The sequence below is a fragment of the Lampetra fluviatilis genome, chromosome 19, assembly GCF_964198595.1.
Source record: "Lampetra fluviatilis chromosome 19, kcLamFluv1.1, whole genome shotgun sequence".
In the NCBI taxonomy this organism is placed as follows: domain Eukaryota; kingdom Metazoa; phylum Chordata; class Hyperoartia; order Petromyzontiformes; family Petromyzontidae; genus Lampetra; species Lampetra fluviatilis.
Genome location: NC_136293.1, coordinates 6,007,505 through 6,031,267, shown reverse-complemented (window position 1 = coordinate 6,031,267; position 23,763 = coordinate 6,007,505). Strand labels below are relative to the sequence as shown.

General features: G+C 52.2%; 1 protein-coding gene across 1 annotated transcript in view; it reads left to right on the top strand.

Annotated features, from left to right (window-relative positions):
• The window catches only part of LOC144937514 (protein diaphanous homolog 2-like), a 79,266-nt gene that overhangs the window by 29,974 nt on the left and 25,529 nt on the right, over positions 1–23,763 (top strand). Inside the window, 13 exon segments of the mRNA XM_078864759.1 lie at positions 4,369–4,505; positions 5,145–5,219; positions 5,939–6,008; positions 6,627–6,763; positions 7,808–7,916; positions 8,691–8,801; positions 9,193–9,311; positions 10,557–10,673; positions 11,524–11,642; positions 12,607–12,671; positions 13,786–13,902; positions 14,814–15,146; positions 18,370–18,568. Coding sequence (XP_078720885.1) covers positions 4,369–4,505; positions 5,145–5,219; positions 5,939–6,008; positions 6,627–6,763; positions 7,808–7,916; positions 8,691–8,801; positions 9,193–9,311; positions 10,557–10,673; positions 11,524–11,642; positions 12,607–12,671; positions 13,786–13,902; positions 14,814–15,146; positions 18,370–18,568 — 1,708 coding nt within the window.

Sequence of the window (23,763 nt, the reverse complement as noted above, 5' to 3'; positions counted from 1 at the left end):
CGCGCTCGCTAGCGTCGTGCGAACGCACCGCGGCCCGTAAACAGGCTGCCCAGCCCTTTTCCGCAGCGTGCGCAGGAGCAACTGCAGCAAAATACTCCCCGGGATTCTATTTCGAAAATATTTCACTTAAATTGTCCTCCCTGCGCAGTATTTCTTTCAGAAGGGACAAAATCATTTTTTCGTCATTTGTTTTCTCTTTGACCAGAGTGAGCGGTCACTGCTGCCGACGTTCGTACGTCTCGTGCGGACATTGTCTCTTTTCCTGTTTTGATTTTTTATGAAATTGTCGAAAGAAAGAATTGTTGTAATTCTTTTTTTACAGTGCTCCAATGAGGTCATGTGCAAAGCCAGGGTCCTGATTTCTGTCTCTCTGAACACGTGTCTACTCTGTGTACCCTTGTCCCCTGTGTGTCCACCCCCCTTTTGTGGAAGCAAGGTCATGGTAAGTGTCCCCCACCGCCCCCCTCCCCTGTCCGAACCCATCCTGGCTCTTCCCTCCATGCCTCTGCACGCTGCTGACTCTTGGCCAATGGTGCTGCCCTCGCCCTGCGTTCCGCTCCGTTGTCATAGTGCAGAGCTGCGTTTCGCAGGCACGGTCTGCAGTCGTTTTGCAGTCGGTTGGCGATGTCACTTACACAACGTGCTTCCCGATTTGCGGTGTGTCATTTTTCAAATTTGGTCAGAAATGTTTGGTCCGTGACGTCGGCGCCACCCCTCTTTTGTCGAATAACGTCACGGGATTTGGGACGTCCACCAGGAAGTGGATTACGCCCACCGGTATTAACCGGGGCAGCCGCGAAGTTCGAACTGCGAACCTTCGTAACAAGCTGCGAACCCGCGCTACCTGCTCGACGGCTCGCGAGGGTTGGCAGCACCGCATGCCAGGATGCAGCTCCTTTAGCCTGCGATTCCTCGTGATTGCCAATCATGCGTGTGTGCGCTTTCGTGATTTCGAAATCGATTTGTGCAATGTTGTGCATTTACAACCATGTGTGCATGCGTGTCCGTGCGTGAAGGAAAAGACAAAGATCCCCCTTTTTCTCTGCGGGGAGCGGCAGTGCAACGGTTAGCGTGCCGCGCGACAAACCCGGTGACCCGAGTTTGATTGCCGCTCATGGCCAAGACCGGTGACGAATAACTGCACCGGTCCTGGGCATCCCCGAGGCCAACTCAGCCTCAAATGATTACCTGGTGCGGTGTGCAAACATCGCCACTGGGGGGGGGAAAGGGGGTATCCGGGCGTGGTGCTGGCCACCCAACTTGTGTGCCGTGCCGGCCTTCGTAGTTTATCGCTAACGGTACTTGCCCCAACAATCTGTTGAGGCTATACAGGGCGGGGAGGGTCTTTGTCTCTTTTGTGTGTGAAGGTGTGCGCCATGTGAGTCTTTGTATATTTGTAATGTCCTGCCTTGACTGTACTCACCTTGCCTGCGTAAAATGCAGGCTGCCCCCCGTGGGTGTTGTGTTGGCCACTCACAGCATGCGTCATCGTCGAGCCACGCTAGCCGTTGTCCTCTGTAGACCTCGCACACCTCCCGCTGAATGATCAACACATGTCGGTGCTTTTATTTGTTAACAAAAAAACTCTCCAGCTTGAAACGACTGAATAGTTCAGGAGTTTTATTAATAAGGTCAACCGGTGGGATGTAATTGGAGTGTAAAAAAATGTAGTGGTCCAAGTAAATTTCCTGCCCGAATGAACATTGAGTCATTGGTGCTCATCTCGCATTTACAGCCGTGCAGAGCCGGTGGTGGTAATTCCACATTCCTATGGCACAGACCAGTTTATCCATCAGACACAACCACTGTTGATTTTCCCCACATAGTGGTACTCAAAATGAAAAGGTCACGAGGTGCACGTCAATAACGTCACTTTAACGGGCACGGGATTTTTGGTTGGGATTTCTAACGGCAGGTGGTGCTGTCAGCCCGCCCTCGCTGCTGTTCCTCCCAATTGCCCGCTGGCGAACGCCGTGGGTGCGTGTGTGGGCACGCTTTCCCGGATTGAGGGGTTCCGCGAGTTCCCGCAAGCGAAAAGCAAACAAAACATACGCTCGCTGGCCTCCAAATAATCTGCCCTTGCGTCCCAATGCGAGTTTCGCGATGACACACGGAAGATGTATTTAGTCAGCTCCTCACAATCTGTAAATAGCCTCCGTGCCTCTCAGGAGCTAAGCCGCTCCGCACTGATATGATCACCGTGTACCGTGGCTGATGTAAAAAAAATTGAACAGCATCGCCCAGTGTGCAGTGCAGGAGCCAGCAGCAGTAAACAGTTATAATTACCTACACGATGCTAACCACGGCTTCATTTCTCATTGAATATTTTCCGGGACGCTGGTGGACGGGAATAGGTGGTGCGTGACCAGTTATCGCGAGAGGCATGCTAGACATGGTGTACCGGGTGCGTTCGTATTTTCCAGGTCCCCCCAACCCAGACAGACCCGGCTGAAATTAAGCCCTGATGCCGAGTGATTAACTGTGGTTATCCCAAGCACCTGCATTAGCGGTGGCGCCCTGCCGAAGCTAACGCCCAGCTTCTGCGGGGCGATGAACGGCAACGCACGCATTCCGGATAAACGCAGTCGCCCGTTGCGACGTCACACCGCGCCCGATGCTAATTTCCCGTGAGCTCTCGGGTTTGTTCCGCGCGTCGTTTGGCACAACGCGCGACGCTCCGCGTGCCCGGGAGCCGCTTCGGGAAAGTTGTCGGCACTAGGTGCGAACTGCGGAATGTCGTGCCGTACAACGCGCGTGCACGTTGTGGAGAAAGCTTGTATGGCACAACCGCGAAAACCCACGGCGTGCTAATATCACTCAATCTTCCGCCGATGCCGGCATCGCTGTGCGTGCGTGCCGCTTGCGTGGGGCCATCGCGGACAGTTTTGTCTGCTTGCTGAACAGGAAGGTGGCGGCGAAAGAGGAAACCAAATACACATGGATAGAAACAAAAGGAGGAAAAAGTGCCCTGAGGGGGGAGGGAGGAAAAGTTCGATAGCCGTGTAACGAGGCCAGGAGGCTGTGCATTGTCAATTAGGCGGACCGACTGCGCTGTTCTCCTGAATTCTGCCAAGGGTGATTACGGCTCCTCGTCACGCCAATGAAAACATTGTGCTCCGCTCGACCAAAATCGTAGTAAATCGCAAACCAAAACACGATTATTTCACGTTCGCATCCAGACAGACAGAATGACAGGAAACAGAAGGTCAGATACTGGCTGGGAGGGGGGCATTTTGAAAACGGGAAAGAGTTTGCATGTAAAAATGTTTTTCCTGGCGCATTCGACGTCAACATTGTCCACGAAGAACGCAGCAGAGTGGCTTTTTGCTGCAAATTATCGCGTTGCACGCGGCCGCCGGTGTTTTTGTTTTGTCGCTCGCCTCCGCGAACGTGGTGAACACGCACAGTGGCACGCGGAGTAGTCCCACGCTGGGGGCAACGCGTTCCCAGGCCCCCCCCCCCCCATGGCCGCTGCCGTCACTTCGGCACGCCGGATGATTTGTTGGAAATTCACACCAAGAGGTGTTTCTCGAAGCGGAGCCTTCGGTGACCCCGCTGTTCCGTCTGCCTGCGCAAGGGGGGGGGAGGGTCGCCCGTTGTGGGTCAATTCTTCGACGTTCGAACTCGGGCGCAGTGTTCAAATTCCTACCGTTCCCAAGTCGCGTCGATAATACCTCTGCTGAACTACTGTGAAAAGAGATATAAGTATTAAGGATAATCTACAGCCCTCTGTCATTCCGCTTATAGATGAAGGCCTCCCAATGCCATGCCAGTCTTCGGGGTTATTTGACGAAGGGTGGGGGGGCAGTGCGTGCCTAGGACTTCTGTTTGGGTGCCACGCACCACCAATGTCACCCATGGCTGTGGCACAAATCCAGGTTGCCGCCGGGTTCAGAGCACGGTGCACAAACCACGAGGCCACCGTTTTTCCCCCAACAAGCTATAAATAACGTGATTTTAATTAATTTGGCACTTTCGGTTGTGAGGATTGTTCTTCGACTGACCAACGAGCTGAAGCATTTATAGTCGGCGCATTGTTAAACGCTCGTGCACCACGTGACATTTAGATTTGGTTGGCTGTGTCGGGTGATGGAGGGTCATCACGACACAGATGTAGTCAAATCGTTGTGTGGCCTCACCCAAATATAATTTATGAATCGTAACATTAACCGATTCCATACGTGCTACTCTAACTTCGCAAGGTAAAGCTGTCGGCTCCCTTAGGAAGTCGTTTTGCCTTCGCCCGTGTGACTTATCACCAAAGCCGCCCGCGGCGTGCGCTTTCGAGGCTGTGGTCTCACCCGTTCTCTCTCTCTCTCTCCCCCCGTCCCCGCCGCGTGATATTGCCACCGCCACCACGGCGAGCAGGGCTTAAAGAGCCGGAGCGACCATGCCCTCACCTCGTCGCAGGAGTACATCCACGAGCTGCGTGCCGGCATCCAGGACGAGCGGCTACTGGGATGCCTCGAGTCTCTGCGCGTCTCGCTCAACAGCAACCCTGTCAGGTAGCCGTGGCATGCAGCCCCACGGGCCGTGACTTGGGACTCACAGCCCATGCACATCTAGTGGTAGGGAGCTGGGGGTGTTGGGAGTAGGCAGAAACGATGGGCCCTTCCACTAGTGATAGTAATGTATACGTGCCCTTCTTGGTTCATTCGGTAAAGTCACGTAGAAGGGAAGTAATAAAATAATAAAAATAAAACATAATAAAATAATATAATATATATATATCTATATTTATTAAAAATAAAACATAATAAAATAATATAATATATTATTATGTTTTATTTTATTATTTTATTACTTCCCTTCTAAGTGACTTTACCGAAAGAACCAAGAAGATGAATCCCTGCAGTCATGAAAGCTTTAAATCGAAATGTATATGTGCCCTGTATGTGACGATGCACATGGGTGATGCTTACACCCTCTGGTAGTGTTGTACAGCAGGACTGGGAAAAATTACCTTACATTCGTGTGCCCCATGCGATCTGTCGTTCAGAACCTGTGAAGACGCGCCACTGCACGACACATTACCCGTTGTATATATTTTTTCCTCTTAAGGCCACGGTGTCATTGGTGAAGATGTGAGTTGTTTTGATGTTTCCCATGAAATGTCGTGAATGAACAGTCGTTCTGTTTTGCAGCTGGGTGGAAAATTTCGGGCACGAGGGCCTTGGACTGCTCCTCGACATGCTCCACAGCTTGCAGAACTCGCACAAGTACGCGGGGCAGCACCACTGTTAAAAAAAAACACTTGCGGCGTGACGATGAATCGGCAGTAGGACTCATCACGAGTGCACTCGATGATTGTGAGTTCCGACTCGGATCATGTTCACAAGAAACTAGCCAAGTGGGTTGGTGTCCTGATAGCCCAGTTAACACGGAATGTCTGGCCAACCTTGGGCTAACGGTTCCAACCACTTTCCAACGTTCGCCCAACGTCGGTGTGATTCCTGGGAGATTGCTGGTGAAGGCCCTTCACTAGGATTTATAATAGTCTTCTCCAACAAATGTTCCTACGATGTTTTTTTTGTATTATACACACACTTGGGCCACCCTTTGTCGATCCACTGCTGGATGAGCGCCTCCCCACACCGTGCGGCGGATCACGGGGGTTTATTTGGCAATACTTCACCACGCCGGTCAGCGCGGGTCAGCGAAGGCGGGCAGCATGAACGCGGGAGCACAGCAGCGCGATTCAAATAATGATATCGCCGCACCGACATCTGCCGCCCGCCACGTAGCCCCGCGGCCTGCAGGACCTGTCGTGCACGGCGGTATCCTGTCATTCGTGCGCTGTCCAGGCCCAGCGCCCCAAAAAAAACTCTACCAACAGTAACTCGTAGTTGTCCGATGGACTACGCGGCAGCCTTTCCCTTGGCTGCACCAGCCACAAGCGTAGCTCACGTCTCTGCATTTGTGCTGCTTGCGCCGACAGACCTGAGAACATCACGAGGAAGAACCAGCATGAGATCGTGCGGTGCCTGAAGGCCTTCATGAACAACAAGGTGACGTCTCCCCTGCTCTGCCACTCCACCCCCGTGTGAACTGATTGCGTACAACGCACACACAGTGAAAGGACTCCCGATTCTTAAACACGTCATGCAATGCACGCATCGTGAGCAGAAGGGCGGCGGGGTGGCACAGTGGTGCCTGACAGCAAGAAGGATATGTGTTCGAATCCCAACTTGGGTGCCCTTTATGTATGGAGTCTATATGTTTCATCTGGATTCTCCGGTTTCCACCCATAGATAACCGGCTATTAGCCAAAACATCCTCATGCTGAAAATGTACATGCAAATTATTCAATTGGATCACGCAGCGGCGGCAGCAAGACCACCCCTTACTGCAAAAAGCTTTCCAGAATCCTCCTGAAAAAGAGTCTTGAGACTCGGTGAGGCTTTCTCGGATACACAAACTTAATTGCGAATAATAACAATAACAAGATGATAATGTGATCCCCCTCAACCGCCGAAATTACCTATTTAAACGTTTTAGTTGTCACTAAATTGGTCAAATAAATAGGCCTAGATACATGCGTGTGTTTGCTCAACACTTGAGCTTTCTGTGGTTGCTTCACCAAATCTGGTGTGTTTGTCTTTGTGCGTGCGTGTTGCCGCGAGCAGTATGGGCTGATGCGCATGCTGAGCGAGGAGCAGGGCATCCTCCTGCTGGCGCGTGCCATCGAGCCCGCGTACCCCCCCATGATGGCCGATGCCGTCAAACTGCTGTCGGCGCTCTGCATCCTGGAGGAGGAGAGGACGTGAGTCGTGCACCGGCTGCCACCACGTCCCGCGCGGCACCGCGCGTGGCCGGCCACGCCGGGAGGGCCCCCGCATGCCCTGCGCACGTGCTCGACACTCGACATTCTCGTGAAAAATAAAATAACGTATTATATATGCCCACAATTTTATCACAATTGTGCTATCGGTCTCTTTGTAATAATAATAATTTACACTTTGAAAGCACCTTTCACCCGGAATGTTGCAAAGTGCCTTACAGAACTAAAAGAAAACGAAATTAAAGTGCACTTATGGGAGGGATAAGAACACCCCACCAAGTAAAGTAAAAACCCCAATGGTAAAAAAAATATCTAAAGGAAGTCAAAAGGGCCTTCAGAACAGATGTGGACATTTAGGCAGGATTTGAAGCAGCCGAGAGACCTGACACGGACCGAGCATCTGGTGGACGTGAATTCCACAACCTAGGGGGGCCGCACGGGAAGAGGCGGGGAATCCATCACCGCAACTGTCCATGTGAGAAAACGGCCCACAAAAGCAGATATCACAGAACTGCCTCTTGAGGGCACTTCAGGTGACCTCTGTTATGCATTATTACGCGGCAGCACTTCCCCACCCGCCCTGACAATGTTTATTCGCACGATCGTCACGCCGATATTTTTAATTTTCGGAACTGGAATTTAGGCGCATTAAGTGCAGAATTAAATTCCATGTGATGGTTATTTTGCGCAGTCATTGGTCACCGGGCTGAGACCATTATTGACTCCGCTACACTTGAACACCTGGTTGAAGCAGAGGCAGTTGTCTGGCTTCTAACCCCGTATCTCAACGGTGCCAGCCGAGCCCCGTGACCTCTTGAGCCACCACCCGGCCACCGCGCACAAGCCAAACACTTAACCGAGACACTTGATGAAGCTGATTATTTCAAAAAGAATTCGACCAAATGGATAAAAAACGTCTCCGTGTTAAATTTGTTTGGCGGCGTGGGTTTTCGGAGCGGGCCCGTGACGCGAGACATCTCGCCCCTGCGTTGTTTGCCGTGCGCTCTGCTTTACCACCGCGCGCAGTCACGAGCGGATCCTGGAGGCGCTGACGCAGTGCGGTGAGCAGGAGAACCGCGAGCGCTTCAGCACCATCGTCAAGGGGCTGGGCCTGCGGCAAGGCCTGCAGCTCAAGGTAGCTGCGCAGCATGCGCGACGCGGTTAACTTGTCCCGACGCGGCACCACGTGACCGCTGTTTGGTAAAACCGTGCGTGTGTGCGTGTGTGTTACGCAGCCGATGTTTCCCAATGCACAGTTGATTTTTGGGTGGGGTCACGCAATGATCTGACCAAGTGTGTGTTGTTAAGACCCTCCGCCACCCGACGGAGCCGAAGAAATGTAATTGTCACGTGTACAGCAGAAATACAATCATTCGCCAATCCCTGTAAATTGCGGATATGTTGGCGGTTTGCTCTTGCTTCCCGTACTGCGCCAGCACACCGCGGCGAATTGAAAACGCGTCACGAACCGCAAACCGCGATCCGTAGAGGTGGGCAGGGCTAACACAGAGCTGCAAGAGCGGAGAGAAACACTGAGATAGCTTTTTTCCATCAGCGGTTCTAGGAGAAACGTATTTGTATACTTTTTTTGACTTAACTATCAAGAATACAAAAACCTTTTAACATAGACCCATATGGCAGATTTGCCCCAGCGATTACAGGATTCACATCAGCACGGCTTATCGGATTTCTGCTATACAGGTGTTATTTAATGCGCTAATTCATAATCGTTAAGCGAACCAGTAGTGGAGCAACAATTCTCACAATGAAACGTATCGATCAGACACGCGACATTTCGTATGAAAGGACGTCAAACATTATCGGGACAAGGTCCAGCGAGACGAAATTAGGAATGCACGAGGTCGGACTGCTTCCCGGTTTTGACGCCGCGTCCCGTGTCCCCTCGCAGGTCGGCTGCATGCAGCTCATCAACGCCCTCCTCACCTCCGTGGACGAGCTCGACTTCCGGTTACACCTGCGCAACGAGTTCATGCGCTGTGGCCTCGTCGACATTCTGCAGGTGAGCCTCCTCCTCCCTCCGCCTTCCCCTTGAGCGAGTTCATGTGGCGTGGTGTCGTCGGTGTACCGCTGATGGGCGACGTTTCGACATTCGTGTCGGGGTGGGTGATCGTACGAGCCGGTGGATGGCTTCAGGATTAGCCTCGTGGTGAATGTCTCAAACGCCGCCACCGGCCAACGATCCGAGCAGACGATTGGACGACTCATAATCACCAAATGGCACGTAAGCATTCATTTGAGATTTCATTGTTTCCAATGATGAGCCGCAGCAAATGTTGACCACCCACGCCCTCGTGCGCCGTGCCGGCCTCCGTAGGTGCTCGCCAACAGCACTTGCCCCAACAGTCTACTGAAGGTTATGCGGGGGATCTTTGTCTGTGCTTTGTGAGCAGGAGCTGAGGGACCTGGAGAACGACGAGCTGGACGTGCAGCTGCGAGTGTTTGAGGAGAACCGCGAGGACGACTTTGTGGAGCTCTCTCACCGCTACGAGGACATCCGCTTCGAGCTGGAATATCCTTTCCCCGAGTCCACCGCGGCGCGCGCGTCCATACCACACACAGGGGGGCACAGTGGCCCGCAGCCCGCGGGGCCGAAACGGCCCACAGCTTCGTCTCTCACGACCCCGGTCACCCACACGAGGCCTTCCGCTTTGAAACGGCCGCAAACAATATTTACCCGCTTGCTGCAAGCATCTTAGCAAGAATCGGGTACCAATTGTAATAGAATCACCGCACTGTGTAGTGAGGGCATTAGTCTCACGCCGTGGAGTGAGGGCATTAGTCCCACGCTGTGGAGTGAGGGGATTAGTCCCACGCCGTGGAGTGAGGGCATTAGTCCCACGCTGTGGAGTGAGGGCATTAGTCCCACGCCGTGAAGTGAGGGCATTAGTCCCACGCTGTGAAGTGAGGGCATTAGTCCCACGCTGTAGTCTGAGGGCATTAGTCCCACGCCGTGAAGTGAGGGCATTAGTCCCACGCCGTGGAGTGAGGGCATTAGTCCCACGCTGTGGAGTGAGGGCATTAGTCCCACGCCGTGAAGTGAGGGCATTAGTCCCACGCTGTGAAGTGAGGGCATTAGTCCCACGCTGTGAAGTGAGGGCATTAGTCCCACGCCGTGAAGTGAGGGCATTAGTCCCACGCTGTGAAGTGAGGGCATTAGTCCCACGCTGTAGTCTGAGGGCATTAGTCCCACGCCGTGAAGTGAGGGCATTAGTCCCACGCTGTGAAGTGAGGGCATTAGTCCCACGCTGTGGTGTGAGGGCATTAGTCCCACGCTGTGGAGTGACGGCATTAGTCCCACGCTGTGGTGTGAGGGCATTAGTCCCACGCTGTGGTGTGAGGGCATTAGTCCCACGCCGTGGAGTGAGGGCATTAGTCCCACGCTGTAGTCTGAGGGCATTAGTCCCACGCCGTGAAGTGAGGGCATTAGTCCCACGCTGTGAAGTGAGGGCATTAGTCCCACGCTGTGAAGTGAGGGCATTAGTCCCACGCTGTGGTGTGAGGGCATTAGTCCCACGCCGTGAAGTGAGGGCATTAGTCCCACGCTGTGAAGTGAGGGCATTAGTCCCACGCTGTGGTGTGAGGGCATTAGTCCCACGCTGTGGTGTGAGGGCATTAGTCCCACGCCGTGGAGTGAGGGCATTAGTCCCCACACTGTCTCTCGTCGAGGATGCACGACTAATGGGCGGCGACGCGTTCCAGGTTGACGTTACTTGAAGGACATTTGTGCGGCATTCCCCTTGACTGCCCGGCTCACTGACGTGCAGGAGGTCTTCCAGATCGTGTCCAACATCGTGAAAGACACGTTGGCCGAGCCATACTTCCTGTCCATCCTCCAGCACCTGCTGCTGATCAGAAATGACTATTTTGTCAGGTTAGTATTATTGTTGTTGTTGTCTTTCTTGATCTCCCATTTTTGTTTTGGATCATCATGAACACCTCATTTGAAACCCACACATCACACCTCCCGACTGTGACATTCCTCAAAAGCATCGGCGGTGTGACCATCAACCGCTTCGCAACATCAGCACGCCACGGTAGAGCGATGGTGACGATGCAACCCAAACTACGGACCACAGTAAACCCAAATGGACCCATAAAGATGCATAGAGACTCGTAGTGATGCATTAAAGGCAAGCCAAGGTGGTGCGACTGTGGCCATGTGACCCACACTGTTAGACCGTTAGAGTAAACTGTTGAAGTCTGCGCTCCTTCAATGGAGATGGAACAGCAGAACTACACAAGCTCTCTCCTGAAGCCCTCTCGTCGTAGCCAGCAGTTCTCCACATTGGCATCGAGCCTCAACGTTTTGCCACGTGCAAAGAAGAGCATCATCAGTAGCGGTGATTTATCCAGTGCTGAATAACGGCCCTCCTCAAGACACTGGCATCTCTCGCTGTTATAGTATTGAAGCTCATTCACGTTTCCAACAAGACGCAAAATGTGTAAAAAGCACACAGCCTCTGTACATTATGCAAAAACCATCCTTATTGTGGTGCTCTTGTACGAGGTCACCATCAAAATATGCCTCAACAACTGTGACAGACGGACGACGATCGACAACCGTGGAGCGGTTTCGTCCTCTACAGGACTCGTCAGCACAGTAAGGTCGCCCAATGCTCACTGCAGCAGTCTGCCCCTGGGAGTGGAAGCGGCGATGTGTTTTTCTAAGCGACAAGATAACCAAACGATGCGTATGCACGTCCCATCGCCCGACTCTGCAGGCCCCAGTACTACAAGCTCATCGAGGAATGCGTCTCGCAAATCATCCTGCACCGGAACGGAGTGGACCCCGACTTCCGGCACGGAAAGCGCTTCCAGCTGGAGGTGGAGCATCTCGTCGGTGGGTCTCCAGCGCCTCCCGTGGGCGGTCTCCTCTTCATCCACCCTGTGTGGTCCACTCACCGCCCACTGCGCTCCGCTCACCGCTCGTTGCGTTCCGCTCACCGCTCACCGCTCGTTGCGTTCCGCTCACCGCTCATTGCGTTCCACTCACCGCTCATTGCGTACCGCTCATTGTGTTCCGCTCACTGCTCGCTGTGTGCTACTCATCCCGCATCACTCCGTGCTCGCCACAGGGTGACGGTCAAATCGCCGCAGCACTTGTGGCAGTCTAGGTGCACTGTGGCAATATGCGAAGTGTCGAAGTCTGGCAACACTAACCCGAATCTCCTCGTGGTGTCCTCAGCCGATTGCGCTCATCGACACATCCACCACAGTGGCAAAAATGTGGCTTTGGCTTGGTGTAAGGGGTGAAGTTATTAACCACGGGAAAAAAATCAAATCTATGCCACTCAACAGTCACCATGCACCCACGCCATGTCACTTATCAGCTCAACAACTACCACTCACCGCCCAGCCAATGCCACCAACTGTCATCATCAGCAACCAAATTCTATCCACTGCCGGATGAAAACCTTCCCAATGCACGTCCATCTTTCACGGTCCTGCGATAATGTATCAATCCATCTAAGCTGATGTCATCACTCCATCTAACTAACTATTTTTATTTTACCAGTTAAGGCCCACTGAGCCATATAGTTCTTTTTCAGAAGCGACCTTGTCACAAACGATAGCCCAATGAAGTGGCTTATTATCACGTGGAATTTTGTCGCAGGCAAATCATCTCCACTTCGGCTGCCGCTTGGTTTAGAGTGACTCACGCGAGCATGTTTGAGGACCAGGCCGAGGGCACCCGTGAACGGCGCGCGTGCCTCGCCGTCGCGCAACGGGCAGACAAAAATCATTCGTTTGTGTGACCCGCCCCCACGTCGAGTGTGAACCGCTGGAGTGCGTGCCTCTTCCAGATGTGCTGGTGGACAAGGCGAAGGTGGACGAGAGCGAGAGCAAGGCTGCCGAGTTGGCCAAACAGGTGGGAGAGAGCAACTGCTCGCTTAGTCCCTGAGTTGAATCGCTCGGCGGGAGTAACGTTTCATATTAAAACTGAAGGTTTTCCGTTATATTGTGTTGGAAAAATGTTTTGCTGGCTGGCTGACACGCGGGCATGCAAGTGCCCCGTGGTGGTGACGTCACCGCGCACATGTACGCGGTGACGTCACCCTCCACCTCGGAAGTGTATCTCGCGCAAATGCACGGGCAGTGCGAGTTTATATATATACAGTATATAAAGATACTGCCATGCTGTCCAACATGAAATATAGCTAAGCAGGTTTGAGCCTTGGATCGTGCTTGGATGGCCAGCAGAGGACAGTGTGGCAAATACCATTGTTGTACTATACTTATCTGCCCCCCCCCCACATCTCCCGCTCGAACTGTCATGAAGTATGGCCAAATAACTCATGCGACCCGCATGGCAGGAAACTGGTCAATAACCAACTGCTACCCTAAGAATGATAAGACTTGAATTTGGAGCTTTCGTGACTGCAGGAATTATTCTTTGGTTCTTTCGGTAAAGTCACGTATAAAGATAAAATAATGAATTAAATAATAACATACGACGTTTCGATTGCAACACAAGCAATCATCATCAGGTGTAAATGAAATAGCAACAAAAAATCTAACCAGAAAACTATAGACAGACATATAAGCAGACAGATATGTATCTTGGTGATATCTGTTTGCTTATATGTCTGTCTATAGTTTTCTGGTTAGATTTTTTGTTGCTATTTCATTTACACCTGATGATGATTGCTTGTGTTGCAATCGAAACGTCGTATGTTATTATTTAATTCATTATTTTATCTTTATACGTGACTTTACCGAAAGAACCAAAGAATGATAAGACTGCACACACAATGTTACACTCAAAACGTGATTTCAAGACTGCAAGAGGCCCATTGCTTTGGTCCTCCCATCGTGCCTTGCATGCCACATGGCATTTATTTAAGCAGGGCAACAACCCGCGCGGCAGTTTCGACTTGGCGAGTTCTCTAAATCGGCGGCCGCCTAGCCGGCGGACATGTGTGCGCGCGGTCAGGGCAAGAGTAATAACGCATCGCGCGGGTTCCCGCGTGTGTCACGCGCAGCTCGACGCGGAGCTGACGGCGCGGCAGGAGGCGCAGGCGACGCTGCAGAAGCGCGAGGCCGACTTCGAGGCGCGCCTGCGAGAGCTGGAGGCCGAGAACCAGCGGCTGCGCCAGCAGGTGACGGGTTGATGGGCGGCACGACCGCCGGCGCCACGGTTACAAAGTGACCGGTGGCCCGCGGGGTGGTACGGCCACCGCTAATGTACCCCCCCCCCCCCCCCCACCGTGAAAGTCGCCGGGGTGGTCACGTTTGTGGGCTGCGTGGACTTTGACGATGAAAATGGAACAGACGCTGAAGGAAGCACGGAGGAGCGCATGCTCGGGGCTATCACGGTCGTAGCTCCAGTGAAAATATCTCGCGAGCGGAAGCAAAGTGTGATATAGATGCTGAAGCGGGAACGCCCTGAGACAACTTACAAACGTACGCACATCGTTTAGTGGGACGCGATTCATCGCCTGTTACGTATCTCTTTTCCGAGGACCAAATCACCCGCAATGCGACCGATCTCCCCAACTCTCGGAAGTTAATCATCTTTGAGCCTTGAAAGCGCTCAGATGGGCGACCACCATGCGTAACAAGGTGTTGTAGGCTGCGGGAATACACGTGTGGACGGCAGAGGGCAGGTGCAGTTAAAGCCATTGTTGCACCGTACTTCTGTGGATTGGCAAAGTGGCTGTACAATCTATTCTTGCGTACGCCAGAAATATGGTTCAGGAGCCTGATGCCAATTGTTGAGGTCTGCTGGCCACAACGAGAGGGCTTCAGGAGAGAGTTTGTGTAGTTTTGCTGTTCCTACAAACCAAAGTGCTTTACTATTTGGTCCATAGTTTGGGTTGCATGGTCACAATCGCGCCACTGTGGTTTGGGTCTTTAATTTCCCGTTCATGAAGGAGATGTGTGCATCGGCCTGCTGATGCTCTGATGCTGGTCAACTCCGGTGTCTTCGAGAAGGCATGTCAAAGGCAGGAGGTGCGATGTACACGTGCGCAAGTCTCACGGGACGCGCGTTATTCTGCCCGGTCAACAGGGCCAGGGCATCCCGGGCATTCCCATGCCACCGCCTCCGCCTCCCCTCCCCGGTGGCGCCGTGCCACCCCCGCCACCTTTACCCGGAGGCATTCCCCCACCTCCTCCCTTGCCTGGCATGGGAGGGCCTCCTCCGCCGCCGCCGCCGCCGCCTCCACCAGGTTGCGGCCCACCCGGGCCCCCTCCTCCGCCGCCCCCCTTTGGCAGAGCGCCCCCCATGGGAGGGATGGCGCCGTCGCCGCCGTCTCTTCCAGGGGCCCAGCTCCCCCACGGCCTGAAGCCCAAGAAGGAGTACAAGCCGGAGGTGGCCATGAAGAGGGCCAACTGGGCCAAGGTGAGAGGGGCCCTCGGTTCAGGATTTAAATGTCGTGAGTTCCCTTTTGTGTGTCCTGATTGCGCTGCCAGTGTCGTGCAATGAGACGAATCCATTCGGATCACTGGCAAACAAGCGGAACCCCCGCTCCCATACTGGAGAACAGCCCACGTAAGTGGATATCACAGAACTACTACATATCTTCCGGTGACCACTGATGTACACAGTCAGGGGCAGGGCTTTCCCACCCACTCTGCTACAGAGACTAATGTTCATGGCATGAGGGTCAAAGCAATAGTTTAATCATCCGTGCTGAAATCTATTGAGATTTAGGTGCAGTAACCAAATTGAATCTCAGGGTTTTTTCTGTGCAGTCATTGGTGACCGCCACGGATATCAGTTTTGGTCGTAAGTGCATTTACAATCGGTCTTTAATGTTCGCTGGGTCTCTCCGATTCGGCGACCCGGACAATATTTATGCACCCGGCATACCACATCCAGTATAACTCTCGCAATGCGCTGTTGGTACCAGTCACGTGCTTACTCCAGTCAACCTTTGGCCCGGCAAATTATAATCAGTGGGAAAGTGGGAAATTAAGCCCTGCCTACGATAAACTCTGCACATTCGTCGATAACACTGCGTGGTCTTAAGATAAAGAAAACATATTTTTCATTAGGCTTCGTTTCGGGCAATGCCCCTTCTTCGTAGCAACGACATGTTGCGGTCGCTGTGCCTTGAAACGGGGGACTTGTAACCACGAATGCGATCTCAACGGCCAATTTTTTCGCAGACGCACGAAGCGGGTAGAGCGATGGTTGGGCAGCAGTCGCGCGGGCAGCAACAAACACTGACAAGGGGGAAAAGTCGCGTTGTGTGTGTTTGCGCGCGTGTGTGTGTATGTATGCGCGCCTGTGTGTGTGTGCGTGTGGGTGAGCGTGCGGGCGCTTGCCCGCACGCTCACACACAATGTTGACTGCTCATTGTGCGCTCTCTCACAAAAGCCCCGCACTCGCTCGCTCGCTCGGGGAAGGAACAGCCTGAACTAATAATATCAGGAAGCGCCGAGATTTTTGCCGGCGTGTGGTGACTGGAGTTTGGCTCTCACTCGGCTCAAAACACTGTTAATGTTTTCCTCAATTTGTACGTGATTTGTCAAGTGTGAGCTATTGCCGTTAGGTGTTCAACAGTCGGTGGGGCCGGGAGGCATTTCGTACGTGTTTATATATTTGAAAGGCTGTTATTATGGTTTGTACAGTTCCTCTGTTAAAATATATTTAAGTGGTAGAAAGTGGCCGGGTGGCTCGGAGGTCAAAGCGCTGTGCCTGCACCGCTCGGGGTCCTGGGTTTGAATCCAGGTTTGGGCGGCTCGTGATTACACCGGATACTCAAGTGTGAGCGAGCTGATGGTCTCAGCAATGACTGCACAAAACTAGCACCGCAACGTATTTACTTCTGCACTTAATGTGGCTAAATTCCGGCTCTTTGAGATTTTAAAATATCCGTGGGACTGTCGTACGATAAACGTTATCAGGGCGGGGTTTGGAAAGTGCTGCCACATCGTGTAGAGAACAGTGGTGACCTGAAACGATCTCGGGGGTGGTTTTGTGATATCTGCTTCTGTGGGCCGTTTTCTAACATGGAGAGTTGCAGTACCTCTGCGGGAGTTCCGAATAGATTCTCTGTCTCTCGACCTGATGGACGACCGGGCCTTTATGAGCTGACCCATCTGGGTTTGAAGTCCGGGTTTGGGCCGCGTATGAATAAACCACGTTCACCAGTGTCCGCACCTCCGATTAGCACGGTTGGCTACGTACAGTGCTAAAGAAGTTCAGCATACATACATGCGTAGCGAGTGGATGGTCAAAACCCGGCCACCAAAAACCCATCGCATTACATTTGGTTCTGCACTTAATTTGGTCCAAAATTCCTGCTCTTTCGAATATTTTTTTTATTCTCAACGCGATCAACATTACCGTGTAGCAGGACGGTTTGGAAAGCGCTGCGTCCTTACTGTGTGCATTTAGGGTCAACTTGAAGCGATCTCAGGAGTAGTTCTGTGATCTCCGCTTCTGTGGACCCCGCTCTCGAACACAAATGGTTGCTCAGAGTTCCAAATGGATTCTTCGTCTTGGGACGTGGTGCCGGTGGCACAATCGGGATACAGTGAGATAAGATCAAATATTGACATGCACACACCTTAGACAATTCAATTACAAGTAAATCGAATCGTGGCTATTTGTTCATTGTTGTACATTTTTTACAGCTGCACCCTTCATCCCTGGGGGTACGTGTTTCACTTGAGACAACCAAGTTACTTTACAAACAGGGCCATCGTGTTCCAGTTACGCTCGTGTACACAGCAGACTTACATTACAGCATTGTGGCACATGCTAGGCGGTGTGTGTGTTTTCCAATTAATTATTTCAATATTTTACCTGGCTAAATCCCGGGAGAAGCAGGAAGGGTGCCGTTCCAACCGACCATCGGGGGTTTTGAGCGCACCGGTTCAGTGCCTCTCATCCCCGGGGTTGTTTGGGAATAGAGTGGGGTAGCCAGGAGCCGTTAGAAGTCACGTGGCGGAGCTGGTCAGAGTGTTTGTGATTTGGAATGGAGAGCTGGGGTTGTTTTGAGAGCTGAGTGCCGAGCTGGGCGCGATTAGAAATGAGGCGGGGGAAGTTGGGGACTGTTTAGCAGGGGGCTGGAGTTGCTTGAGTGGTGTAGTTAGTATCTAGGAGTGTTTGTGTGGACAGAAAGCCGGTGAGTGTGTTCAGAAGGCGGGCGCTGGTGGCGCGCGTCTGTGATCTAGGGTTGGTGGATCACCGCATCAAGTGTTGTGAAACACCCTTCCCGTGGGGCGTCGGGGAGCCATACCCTGGCTTGCCAGGAGAAGGCAGTACAGCAATAATGTCATTGTGGGATAGAGTGTTTCCCCCTCGCACGTGTGGGTTTACTCCAGTTGCTCATGATTCCAAATGTAAACGCTCACCTGTGATTCCTCCAGGTCGTTCTCTCCCTTCGGGAGCGAGGAAGGAAAAGTGTGCGGCGGTGGCAGCACAGCGTTACAAGTTGAAGTTGAGAAGTGATGCGGATAACTGGGATTGACGGGAGCAGAGTGGTGTTGGGGGGGGGGGGTAAGTCGTGATTGTTTGTGGGTGACGGAGGAAGGCGGCAAATGTTTTGTGGCGTCGGCTCCAGCCGGTCGATGCGCAAAGCCGGTCGACGTCGTGCCGTCTTGCCGTGCAGATCCGCCCGCAGGAGATGGGGGAGAGCTGCTTCTGGACGCGCGTGAAGGAGGAGAAGTTCGAGAGCCCTGACCTCTTCGCGAAGCTGGCGCTCAGCTTCTCCTCCCAGACGAGGCGTAAGCCGCTTCACTCACATGAGCACTCACACCTGTGTGCACGCACATACCTGGGCACTCACACCTGTGTACGAACTCACACCTGTATACAACAACAACAACCGCCATTCGCCACTAAGTGGCGGTGACGTCACCACGACGCTTGTGCCAGGCCAAGTGCACCTTGAGGCCACGTGAAGTGTCGAACGCCCGCTGGCAGGAGGTCACGGGCCAGTCCCAGCAGGTGCCACGGGTCGACTGACCGAGATGACTGGCTGATGCACCACCTGTGCCCCCTACTGTACCAACTTGCTGTGCACACAAACACACAGATAGGCCTCATGTGGTCACGGCGTTGTGAGATTAAGCCGCCATGAGCCGCATTCGGCCCACAAGACCGTAGGTTCCCTGCCCCTGCTGTGCGGCAGAGGTAGCGGGTGATAACGATCGCGTTACGCAGGAATTACACGCGAGTTCCAATGGATTTGTCGTCGAATGCATAGTAAGCTGGCGCGCACAGAAATAACGTTGTATCCAGCGAGCCTCCGGAGAAACCCACGTACGCCTGTCGTGTTCATCACTGTGATCTCTGCGGTGATGCGGCCCATCGGCAGAGCGCTCGCCGCTTTTTCAGAGGTTCACGGTTCGAGTCCAGTGGCCCACCCTGGTGTTTTTACTGTGGGTGGGTGTAATAACCATAACAACACTCAGCGTCGTCTGCTTCACGATGGACGTGAATGATCCCCCGACGTTATTCGCAAGAGTACGCCACTGTGTGCCAGCTTCAGGGTCCACATCGAACAAATTTTAAAATGGCACTGCAAAATACCCAATAGTGAATACACACAGCTGCAATTATCGCCCCCTATTGGTGGACTAAATCCCCAGGTCGCTCTTGCAAATGAGACTCGTACTAGTCGTTTGAGTTCTCACCTGGTTTGAACAGAATCTAACTTGAAACTTGCCCTTCTCAGCAGCACAGCTCATAAGAAACTCACACGTGAGAGGTTTTATTTGCCTTTGTCGTGAGTGTTCCTTGAACGCAAGCTGGGAAACTTTTAAAATTAGCGGAAAAGACCCTGTGCATTGTGTCACTGATGTCACCCGTGTGTGTTTTTGGTCCGTTAACTCGTAAGACATGGGTCTCTCCCGTAACCTCCTGCCAGCGAGCCTCGACGTGCACCTCGCATTGGCACGAGCGCCCCTCTGACTTCCACCACCGCCGAGCGGTGAACGGCGGCTGCTGGAGCCCAGCACGCTGCGGGTCGCGGCGTTTGCCGTTACTCTGAATGTCGAGGCAGGAAGGAAGCCTGCTTGTGTGCGTTACGGGCGGGGACGGGAAGCAGGATGGTCCTTCTCCTGGCTCGCTTTGCCTCTTCATTGTTTTAAACGGAGAAGAAAAAAATAATAACTTTGACCGCAAGGATTTTTTGTTGTTGTTTCCGTATACATATCAGTTTCCCTAAATTGCGCTCAGATCTATAACTCACAGCCCCAGCGATTTATAATCGCGGCCCTTGATCGAGACCGTAGATGGCTGTACTTGCAAAAACAATTCATCGTTATCGTAGATATTAATTCAAGCAATTATGTCGCATCTGTTAAAACATTCCTGAGAGCCCCCCTCTGTTTATTTAAAATATGCCGATTGTGCGTTAACCACATGCTTGAGCGTTACGTGGTGACGGAACTAATGAGTGCCCGTGTTGTTGTGTAATTAACCATTTCACCTGACCCCCCGTGTCTCCTGCACCATGTGTTCGCGTGCATGTGCCCCATGCCTGCATTGGGCCCTTACACCCCCCCCGTCCCCTCCCTCCCTTCCACCCCCGCCCCCTCCCCCCCTTCCACCCCCGCCGACCCCTGACCCACAACCCCCACGTCCCTTTCGCTACTACCCTCTGCAGTGACGGGGAAAGGTCAGTGCTGCTTGTGTCGTTTGCAGTGTGGGGGATCTGCTGTGCTGGAGACTCACGGCTTCTAGTTTAACACTTTGGTAGTTATACACATGGGCTCAATTACAATTGTAATTTCTAGTGCAGTTAATCATAATAATAATTAATGGTAATGCTTTTATATTGCGTCGTTCCTGCACATTTAATCTCGCAGAGCTGTAGATTTTGTAATGCGGGCGGACTTTGTACGGACACGCGGGAAATTACAAAGTGGGGGGCAGGCGGCCACAACCGGTGCCAACAATTACTCAAGCTCTGTGGTCCTATCTATATTGGGATGTTTGACCAACTCCGTCGGTGACTTTCACTCGTAGTTTCATTGTAATTAGCCGACTGGCGCTGCTGTAATGGTAATTATCGTTTCGGATAACAACACTTGAGTCGTTATAATAGTTTCAGATAACAACATTTGAGTAGTTGTTATTATAATTGACCCCAGCTGTGTGTGTTGTGTAGACACTCGCTAAAACTGTGCTACACACTATATCCTTGACGGTTGGAAATTAAATAGCGTTGTAATTTTTGTTTCAAGTTAGTGACTTGTATTAGACTATTGGGGGACTGTACCCCATGTAAAAGTTACAAAAATACGCATTTGCGGCTTCGTTGAGTGTTTGGGAGGGATGTTTAATCGAGCGAACAACAGTGGCTTTATTAAGCCACCAAAAACACGCCGCTGGAAAGCAATTGGCTCAGACGGCCGGTCGTTCGATGGACGTGAACTTGTTTTTTGTCTTTGCGAAAGCGACCCACGTCTCTTCACTGTTGATTAATCCTTACATTGCGGAGTGGTGGCACCGCCGCGGTTTAGCGCACTCGCGCTGGGAACGCGGCGAACCCGAGTTCGATTCCCGACCCCGGCTGACATCAGTGGCCGGTGACATCCAAAACGATTTAGCCCCTCCACCCATTTAGCAACCCGCATTGAGCGCTTGGGTGACGTATCGTCGAATAAACCCCATGACCAACGCGCCTTGGGGGAGGAGGCCTTCATCCAGCAGTGGATTGACAAAGGATGATAATCGCTTTGACCGAAATGGTGCTGTTCAACACGAAAGTAGCACAGTTTTAGCTTGCTGTTCCATCCTCTTGATCCTCTCTGTATTTTGACAATCTCACCGTTGGCTAAATGCCCTAACACTGCTATGTCCACTGGCTCTTGCTTAACTACCGTGTGCCTTCCTCACTGATGCACCGCCCCCTCCCCGTCCCATGCCCACCCCCCACTCATCAGAGTAATTACACCCACAGTCATTTCCTCTTCTCTTTTTGTAATTACACTGCCCCGATTTTAGTTCTGTCAGCTATGACTTAAGGGTCCCCGCGCTGCTGGTTTCACGATCGTCGCTCGATAGCAGTTTTCACACGGGCCAACAGAGAAGAGCTTCCCTCGCCCGAGTCTCAAGGCTCCTCTTTCAGGAGGAGGTCCCTGCAACGTTGGAATTTTGTCGGCTACGAATTAAATTCACAAGCATTTTTTGCTGCATGCGGGAGCGAAGCGGTGAACCCAGGGGGGAAAAAAAACACGCTCTGCAAGACCAGGGGCTAACACTCGAAAGATCCACACAGCTAGATTCAAGAATCCACTTCTGTACTGCCGTCGTACGGGCCTACCTCGCGGCCCAAATCCACAACATCTGGCCACCCAGCCAGTGGCTCATCAGGAGCGTCCCTGCTTAGCTTCCAAGGTGTAACTAAAGTCGGATACTTTCAGGGTGGTTTGGTTCGCATCATCACCACCGTCAACAGCCATGGTCAATCCACTGCCAGATGATGGCTTCGCGAAGCCATCCCCACCTAGGGGTGCCATGGTGGCGAGATGTTAACTACCTCACCTGGTATGTAGGAGGTCGTGGGCTCAATCCCGATCCTAATGCCTGTTGTATATTTGGATTATTGCACGTTTTAGCCCATGATCGCGTGGATTTTCCTCTCCGGGTGGTCCGGGTTTTTCCTCTACAGTTAGAAACATGCGTTTAGAGCATTTGGCTGCTATAAATGACCACAAGATAAACCACTTCGTCGGGCTATAATTTGTGGCCAGGTAGCTTCTGAAAAAGAGCTAGATAACTCAGTAATTTTTTTGTTGTAGTTTAAATAAACATTTTTTTTGTAATAAAGTTTGTAAAAAAATCTCTCTCAACCCTATGACGTAACAATCCACCTTACACTGTAGAGACATTTTGTTATTTACGGCTTGAGCACATATGGAAAGTTGGGACGGATAACACGACGGGTGTTGGGTAGGGGTGGCGGCGGGGGGAGGCGGGGGGGGGGGGGCGCGGTATTCCGCCGCTGCTCCTCCGGCTCGACGGATTCACGGAGTCTGCCGTTGGGCCAAAGGTCAACGAGACACAAATGGGATCGCGCCATTCCCCTGGGGGCCTGCTGTCCACTGCTGGATGCATCTCGGCCGCACGCGGCGCCCTCCTGGGACGGCGCGGAATCGGCCTGGGAAGTTAGGCACAGCGTGTAAAAACCTTGGCGGGTTTATTTTCTCGTAATTTTCCAGTGTGTTAAGTCGTGTGTATGGAGGGTAGAGAGAAGCGTTTATTTGCGTTTCAGGGAGGGGTTTTTGCGCTTGTCTTTCGAGCACCGCGTGGCTTTGCAGCCCCTGGCAGAGATCCTGCGCACCGCACTTGTGATCTTAAGGTCGCGGGTTCAACTCGGTCTCCTGGCACGGCGGTTGAAACAACGGTGCAAGTTTCTTAAATCCAACCCCCCACCCTTACTTCTGTCCACCCAGCACTATAAATGGGTCCACCACAGTAAAGTCGATCGGCAGATCGCGTGTGGTGAGTAAAGTGTGGATACTCCCACCTCAATCAAGATGTCAGTCCAGCCTGAATAAGGATATTTTAAAAAAAACTTTTTTTAAACACGCTTTTATGAAATGTACTAGTAATGGCAGAACTCCACGACTCCAGGAAGTGGCCCCGAAGGTTGCCATAACGTAAGGGACCGTGGCCAATTACAGCCAACGTCCGTTGACCGTGGACAATTCTACCCAAGCCAAAACATAACATATAAAAACAAATGTTTAAAAAAAAATATATTTTTTATGATAGAATATAGTATTATCATCAGTATGATATAAGAATACCAAGTTTGCAGTCGATACCACATTGGGAAGTGGGTTAAAATTGAGTTACAAGATTTGAGGATACGACAACAACGACAACAACGACAGACAGAGTGAGTTAAAAGAAAGCGTGTAAAAAGAGTTGGAGCTCTCCAGAGCTCCCTCAAGTGGAGGCCCTTCCGCCAGCCAGGAGTGGCGTTGATGCAAGCAGTTTCAGGGCTGCCCCATTACCTAATTTTTATCAAAGCACCCCTTGGCCTTGC